Below are 8479 nucleotides of genomic sequence, written 5' to 3'. Positions count from 1 at the left end.
AAAAAGAGAGGCGAAACTCGGAACGCTGCCGTTATCTATATCATCTGGAGCTGAAGGGATAACGAAAAATCACTTAATTCATCGTCTCTAACGTTCATGTTAGAAAACCAATTCAACATTCAAATTTACAGAACGCCACCATATAATAGCGCGTCTAATGGGCAAATCGAACGTTTTCATTCCACTCTGACAGAAGTCATGCGTTGCTTGAAAGCGGAGAATGGCTACAAATCGTTTTCTGAATTTCTAGATAACTCTGTTTATAAATACAGCTACACTATTCATTCAACCACGAAAAGAAAACCGGTCGAAGCGTTCTTCGGTAGAAGAGTGAATACGGATCCGAAACAATTATAAATGAATAAAAAATAAAATATTAGAAACTTGAGGCAAAAACAGAAAGCAGATATTACATTCTATAATAAAAATAAAACTCCATTTAAGAACTATGACATTGGACAAGAAGTTTTTGTAAAAATTAACAAAAGATTAGGCACTAAACTTTCTCCAAAATATAAGAAGGAAATTCAACAGAAACAGAATCAAAAAAAATTGTTCACAAGAATTTAATAAAAAATTGATTTGATTACTCTCGTAGATTACTCATAGTAACATATGGTGTCATACTGACACACAGTTACTGGATTATTCTAATTCACAATTGATAACAATAGATACAGATTCAGCAAGAATTCAATCTGGATTATTTAAAATTATCCATATAATCGACTTAATCGAGTATGGAAAATTAATTAATGATTTGGAAAGGTCCATCGAGTTAAATATAAAAACCCATCATCCTTTATACCCTATCCTATCCTTCGAAACTAATAATATAAAAAGTTATTTGACCAGATTGAAAATAAAAAAAGGATATAAAAGATCCATTGATAAAATTGGCACCACATGGAAATGGTGAGGTGGCAGTCCAGACCACCACGATTTTGAAATTTTAACTAACAAATTAAATAATGTTTTAGAGAATAACAATAATCAAGTTGTTGGAGCACGGTGCTTTGGTAGATCTAGCAAGTTGAGTTTGTAAGCATTTTAACATGTGTACGAATAATGTAGAGCAAGATCAATACCAGTTTTGAGTCATTTCTTTTACTCATTTGAGCTTTCAGCTCTTGACATTCGCACTCAATTATTCGTACGCATGTTAATTTGCAACTTGAATTCTATTGTAATATAAAAAGCCTCTTCTGTTCTCTTTGAAAAGTGTGTAAAGAAAGACAATCTGTGCGCTAAAATTGAACAGTAATGTTTTATAAATAGTTAAAAAAAACAAAATATATATTATATGAATTGTTACGTGTGTAATTAAGTAAATAAATCGTAAACTACAATAATTTGAACAAAATTTGTATTAATTTTTTAAAGCAATTTATTTAAGTGAATAAATTAGCATCACCTCGTAAAAGACATTGTTAGTATTTGATAAAATATAAGTAATAATTATTGTAAAGAAAAAGACTAATACTCAAAACATCATAAAAAAGCTTATGATTAAACATTGGCGACCGTGACAGGACACTAATATGAAAATAATATTCGAACGTTTTAAAAACGGTCATAAGTACTAATCAAAGATCAACGCTTTAAGTGCCGTGTAACAAATTTTCTAATAAGAAAAGTTCTTACTTAAAACAACAAATAACAGACATAAAATAAAACACTTCAAGGTGTGTATAATTAACAAAGATAAACTTTAGACAAAAAGTGTTAATTTAAATGATAAAAATAAATTCTAATTTTGTTTATAAATATATAATAAAAAATTATTTAAAAAATAATATTTGCAAATTAATAAAATTGCTAATTTCAAACGAAATTTCTAAACTTAACGTTAATTAATGGTCGTGGTTACCGCGTGGTAAATAAAACGTTACCGCGTGGTAAAATAAACGTTATTCGAGTGTCGAGGTTCGGTAATATGCGGACAATAACCGCTACTCTATGCACAATTATTTAAGTGCATGTGCTTAGAACTTTCGCTTTCGTTCGCATCATTCGGTCAACCGATTAATTAATCGTTGTCGCACAATTATTTAAGTGCATGTGCTTAGAACTTTCGCTTTCGTTCGCATCATTCGGTCAACCGATTAATTAATCGTTGTCGCACAATTATTTAAGTGCATGTGCTTAGAACTTTCGCTTTCGTTCGCATCATTCGGTCAACCGATTAATTAATCGTTGTCGCACAATTATTTAAGTGCATGTGCTTAGAACTTTCGCTTTCGTTCACATTATTCGGTCAACCGATTAATTAATCGTTGTCGCACAATTATTTAAGTGCATGTGCTTAGAACTTTCGCTTTCGTTCACATTATTCGGTCAACCGATTAATTAATCGTTGTCGCACAATTGTTTAAGTGCATGTGCTTAGAACTTTCGCTTTCGTTCGCATCATTCGGTCAACCGATTAATTAATCGTTGTCGCACAATTATTTAAGTGCATGTGCTTAGAACTTTCGCTTTCGTTCGCATCATTCAGTCAACCGATTAATTAATCGTTGTCGCACAATTATTTAAGTGCATGTGCTTAGAACTTTCGCTTTCGTTCGCATCATTCGGTCAACCGATTAATTATCGTTGTAGCACAACTATTTATGCGCAAGTGCTTAGTGACTTTCGAATTTGTGCACTATTTCGGTATCGTGTCGTGATATAATATATATTAGACTTTCGGAGAGTGTAATTATTTTGACTCATCAATAATTTATTAAATCGAGATGACAACACCCAACACAAGCCAGACGGCCATGTCAGAATTGGCAGAACTCAAACAGCAAAGGGCCTCAACCAAAGCGAGTATCAGTAGGATTAAAGGGTTGATCGAAACCCACATAAAGGGGACTGGAAAATTATTGTCACAGCCGGAATTAAAATGTAGGCAAGGTATCCTAGATTCTTACTTTAAACAGGTCTTATCATTTCAGACATCAATTGAGAAACTAGATGCTACCGATACGTGCAGAGCTGACTTAGAGGAGCTTTATATTTCAACAAAAATTTCCATATCTTCGCAGCTGAATGATGAAGCTAATAATTCTACAATGATGGACAACACAGCATTGATACCTCCTGTGAGTAAGAAGTTGCCGCATTTGAAATTACCCACATTCAGTGGTAAGTACTCCGAATACAAGAACTTCATCAATTCTTTCGTCCAAATTATTGATCGAGAAGCGTGTCTAACCAACATCGAAAAGTTTAACCATTTACGAAATTGTCTAACGGGCCAAGCATTAGAAACAGTGCAGGCATTCCCCATTTGTAATGAAAATTATCCGAAGGCTTTAGAGCGACTTAAAACACGGTATGACAACAGTACGCTGATTTTCTTAGAAAACATTACAGCTTTATTTGATTTGCCAGTGGTTTCGGATCAGTCTAGCCACCAACTTTGCAGCCTAATCGATAATGTGTCTGCACTGTACGGTTCACTCTGCACGTTAGGCTCTGAAAAACAAATATGTGAGGCAATACTCATTTCATTGGTAATGCAGAGGGTGGATGAAACTACACGTAGGAAATGGAAGGAGGCGCTATCTCTCACCACTCTACCTAGTTGGAACGACTGTTCAGCACTGCTTGACAGACATTGTCAGTTTCTAGAATCTCTCGATCACAAGCCATACAACCATCTATCGGTACATCGTAAAGCCAACAATATTAAGGCCAAACCCATCAATCGTCCTAAACAGTATTCGTTCGCTACAGCTACTTCCACCCAGTCCTGCTTACTTTGTTCAAGTCATGAACATTTAGTGCAGAAATGCCCTCGTTTTAAATCTATGGAAGTTAACCAAAGATTTGAGAAGGCGAAATGTTTGAAACTCTGCATTAACTGTCTATCGCCCCGGCATCGAGTGGCCAATTGCACATCATCATTCAAATGCCGAATATGCGCAAAGTCACATCACACACTCTTGCACCAACCCAATAGCAATGACCAGGTTTCGGATTCACTAAATACCACAAGGCAAACTCTGTTGCCCAATAACAATGTTGCCAGTCACTCTCATCTTGATATGTCTTCAAATGAACAAATAATTTTAGCTACGGCGCTGGTTTTGGTGAAAGATTCAGTTGGAGGTTATCAAGTGGGGAGAGCGTTACTCGATTCGTGCTCGCAGGTTAATTTTATAACAGAGGAATTCTCAAAAAATCTTAATTTGGTCAAATACAAGCGACCGGTACATGTGGCAAGTATAGGCAGCACATTTGCTAATATAAAGCATCAAACATCCACTATCGTAAAGTCACGTCATTCAAATCTTGAGCTGGATCTCAACTTCTGCGTTACTCCTCATATTGCTTACCAGCCAAGCTCAGAAATTGATGTATCATCATGGAACCTCCCGCCGAATACTTCACTCGCAGATGAACTATTTTTTAAATCCAAACGTATCGATCTCTTACTAGGCACAGAAAGCTTCTTTGACATTTTATCCATCGGTCAAATTAAACTGGGTGCGAATCTTCCAGTCCTGCAAAAAACATTGTTTGGATGGGTGGTATCCGGTAGATGTCAAGGTGTTCTCGATAATCCCACAGTTGCAAACTGCCTAATGTCACTAGATGATACCGTATCCAAACAACTAGAAATGATGTGGAAGATAGAGGAAGTACAATCAGCTGAAAAATCGTGGTCACCAGAGCAATCGAAGTGCGAGACCTCCTATCAAGAAACAGTTCGACAAGCTATGGACGGAAGAATTGTAGTTCGATTACCATTTAAGGAACCACCAACCACCCTCGGTCTGACACGCAGCATTGCCTTGCGTCGACTTCTAGGTATAGAACGACGCTTATCATCCAATCCTGCATTAAAACGCGATTACTGGGAGTTCATGAAACAATATCTGGAGTTAGGGCATATGACGCGCGTCGAAGATCCCAAATTGAACGAACCGCATTACTATATCCCTCACCATTGTGTTCTGAAGCCTTCCAGCACGTCAACAAAGTTGAGAGTAGTTTTTGACGCATCATGTCCAACTTCATCTAGTCGTGCGCTAAATGACATTTTGCTGGTAGGCCCTACCATTCAGCCGGAACTATATCTGCTCCTTCTTCAGTTTCGTTTATACCGTTATGCTCTGACAGCCGACATCGTAAAGATGTTCCGACAAATTTTGGTGGACAAAGGAGATCGAAGGTTTCAATATATCCTCTGGAGAGACACAGATGCGGAGCCTGTTAGTACTTACGAACTCAATACTGTCACTTATGGCACAGCATCGGCGCCGTTTTTATCAACTAGAAGTTTACAATATTTGGCCGATAAATATAAAGACAAATACCCATTAGGCTCTCCACTTCTTAAATCGTCATTTTTTGTGGATGATTTTATTGGCGGAGCCGACTCCAGTGAAGAACTTGTCGAAATTAAACATCAACTGACTGCAATTCTGAAGGAAGGTTGTTTTTAATTGGATAAATGGCATTCTAATCATGTGGATTTTGTAAGCGACACTACAACGAAGAGTTGGGATCTGGGTTCGGATACGATCACTAGCGCATTGGGCATCAAATGGCATCAACTTCATGATGTGTTTCTATTCTCTTTCAATGTCCCGATTAGTCGTACGGTAACAAAACGTTCTATTCTATCACTGGCCTCATCACTGTTCGATCCTCTTGGGTTACTCGCTCCACTTGTACTTGTTTCAAAAATTATTATGCAAGAACTCTGGCTGCTTCGTTTGAATTGGGATGAGTCAGTACCTCAAGCTCTTCACTCTGCATGGGAAACGTTCGTTCAAGACCTCCATACACTTTCTTCTATGAAGATACCGCGATTTTGCCTAACAATAGGCCCTCAACAAGTAGACATCCACGGATTTTGTGATGCCTCAATAAGAGCATATGGATGTTGCATTTATCTTCGTTCTCAGGATAAGTCAGGTAACGTGACAGTCAAACTATTTACTGCAAAATCCCGCGTAGCTCCGATAAAGAGGAAATCGTTGCCTAAGTTAGAGTTATGTGGTGCGTTACTACTTGCCAGGTTATTACAAAAAATTCAGCCGACACTCGCTCACCTCGAAGGAGAAACATTTTTTTGGACGGATTCCCAAATAGTTCTGCATTGGTTGAAACAACATTCCTCGACTCTGTCTGCCTTTGTAGGCAACCGTGTGGCTGAAATCCAAGATATAACTCGCGCTGGTCAGTGGCAGCACATATCTACAAAAATTAATCCAGCTGATATTGTTTCTCGTGGTTGTACCAATCGCCAACTAACGGAGTCTACGTGGTTCACTGGACCAGAATTTTTATTACGTGAAAGAAAACATTGGCCTCAACCAGAACATAGCAATTTAGATATGGAAGTAGTCAATAAGGAAAGAAGAAAACTTGCGTTTACTCAGGTAACTAAAGAAAATTATTTGCTGACAGTTATATCAAAGTATGGCTCCTATACTAAAATACTACGAATAGTAGCGCAACTACATCGATTCCATCAGTTAACCAAGTATAAAGAGAAAGCTGACGTAGAGTTCATTCAACCTATGCAATTACAAAAAGCACTGCATTGTATTGTTTGGATTATCCAAAATCATTTTTTTTCTCAGGATATACAAGGCCTACAGCGAGGTAACCCAGTGGAAGGGTCACTCAAGCACCTAAACCCATTCTTGGAGGAAGCGTCAGGTTATCAACTCTTAAAGGTAGGAGGGCGTCTCGCACTTAGTGACATTGCCAGGGGTCAGCGACATCCGATTCTACTGCCTAAAGGCTGTTATTTTGTGGAATTGTACGTTCGGCATCTTCATCTGAGCAACTATCATGCAGGAGCCAAGGCATTAATCGCCCTTACTCGACTTAAGTTTTGGATACTAAACATTCGCGATATTGCGCGTCGAACGGTTCGGTCTTGCATTCACTGCGTGCGTTACAAACCGAAATTGCTTGGTCAAATAATGGGTAACCTTCCTATTGAACGCGTCACTCCCAGTAGGCCATTCGCTCGTACAGCAGTAGATTTTTGTGGGCCAGTATTAACGTATCTTGGTATTCGGGGAAAAGCCCCATTCAAAACGTATATAGCTATCTTCGTCTGCTTATCAACAAAGGCGGCACACATCGAGGCAGTGTCAGATTTAACTACGGACGCCTTTATCGCAGCACTAAAAAGATTGATCGGCAGAAGGGGACTGCCATCAGATATCTACTGCGATAATGCAACAAATTTTGTTGGTGCTAGCAACAAGCTGGCTGACTTGAAAAACTTTTTATTTAATAAAACTAACCAATCTAATTTGCAGACTTTTTGCACCAACCAATTCATCAATTTCAATTTTATACCGCCTAGGACGCCTCACTTCGGTGGGCTATGGGAGGCGGCTGTGAAAATTGCTAAGGGCCATCTGAACCGAACCCTTGCAAACACTCGTCTTACGTTTGAGGAACTTGGAACAGTACTGATTGAAATCGAGGCCATACTTAATTCGAGACCAATATCACCGCTGTCTTGCGATCCAAGCGACTATGATGCATTGACACCAGCACATTTTCTTATCGGCGGCCCACTTAAGACATTACCGGAATCAACATCTCAATATGATAAATTGCCACTAGCAGATAAGTGGGTCCGTGTGAAGGCTGTAAAACATCATTTCTGGCGCCGATGGGCTCGAGATTATCTAAACGAGCTGCAGACACGTACCAAATGGACAAAGGAACAATCAAACGTCAGCAATGGAACATTAGTAATAATCCACGAGGATAATATGCCCCCACAACGTTGGCTGATGGGAAGAATCATTCACTGTGTAAACGGTCCAGATAAGCATATTCGCGTAGTCGATCTGCAGACATCCAAAGGAGTCATCCGTCGACCAATCCACAAACTTGCACTATTGCCAGCTTGAAATCCTTTCAAGGGGGGCGGGATGTTGGAGCACGGTGCTTTGGTAGATCTAGCAAGTTGAGTTTGTAAGCATTTTAACATGTGTACGAATAATGTAGAGCAAGATCAATACCAGTTTTGAGTCATTTCTTTTACTCATTTGAGCTTTCAGCTCTTGACATTCGCACTCAATTATTCGTACGCATGTTAATTTGCAACTTGAATTCTATTGTAATATAAAAAGCCTCTTTTGTTCTCTTTGAAAAGTGTGTAAAGAAAGACAGTCTGTGCGCTAAAATTAAACAGTAATGTTTTATAAATAGTTAAAAAAAATAAAATATATATTATATGAATTGTTACGTGTGTAATTAAGTAAATAAATCGTAAACTACAATAATTTGAACAAAATTTGTATTAATTTTTTAAAGCAATTTATTTAAGTGAATAAATTAGCATCACCTCGTAAAAGACATTGTTAGTATTTGATAAAATATAAGTAATAATTATTGTAAAGAAAAAGACTAATACTCAAAACATCATAAAAAAGCTTATGATTAAACACAAGTTATTATTAATAAATTAAATGTACAAAAAATTAATGAATTGTCTTAAATA

The 8479-nt window shown here is 37.6% G+C and overlaps 2 protein-coding genes across 2 annotated transcripts; both read left to right on the top strand.

The window, feature by feature from the left end:
- The first annotated feature begins 2735 nt into the window (after positions 1 to 2735).
- On the top strand, positions 2736 to 5441 carry LOC119667281. Its single transcript, XM_038076571.1, has one exon. It carries the CDS (start codon positions 2736 to 2738, stop codon positions 5439 to 5441), a length of 2706 nt encoding a protein of 901 aa, XP_037932499.1.
- Positions 5442 to 5690: 249 nt separating this feature from the next.
- LOC119667280 lies at positions 5691 to 7886 on the top strand. Its single transcript, XM_038076570.1, has one exon. The coding sequence runs from the start codon at positions 5691 to 5693 to the stop codon at positions 7884 to 7886; it is 2196 nt and encodes a 731-aa protein (XP_037932498.1).
- The last annotated feature ends 593 nt before the right edge of the window (positions 7887 to 8479 follow it).

This window comes from Teleopsis dalmanni, chromosome 1, assembly GCF_002237135.1.
Source record: "Teleopsis dalmanni isolate 2A chromosome 1, ASM223713v2, whole genome shotgun sequence".
In the NCBI taxonomy this organism is placed as follows: domain Eukaryota; kingdom Metazoa; phylum Arthropoda; class Insecta; order Diptera; family Diopsidae; genus Teleopsis; species Teleopsis dalmanni.
The sequence above is the reverse complement of the archived record's forward strand: the minus strand, read 5'-3'. Positions and strand labels throughout refer to the sequence as shown.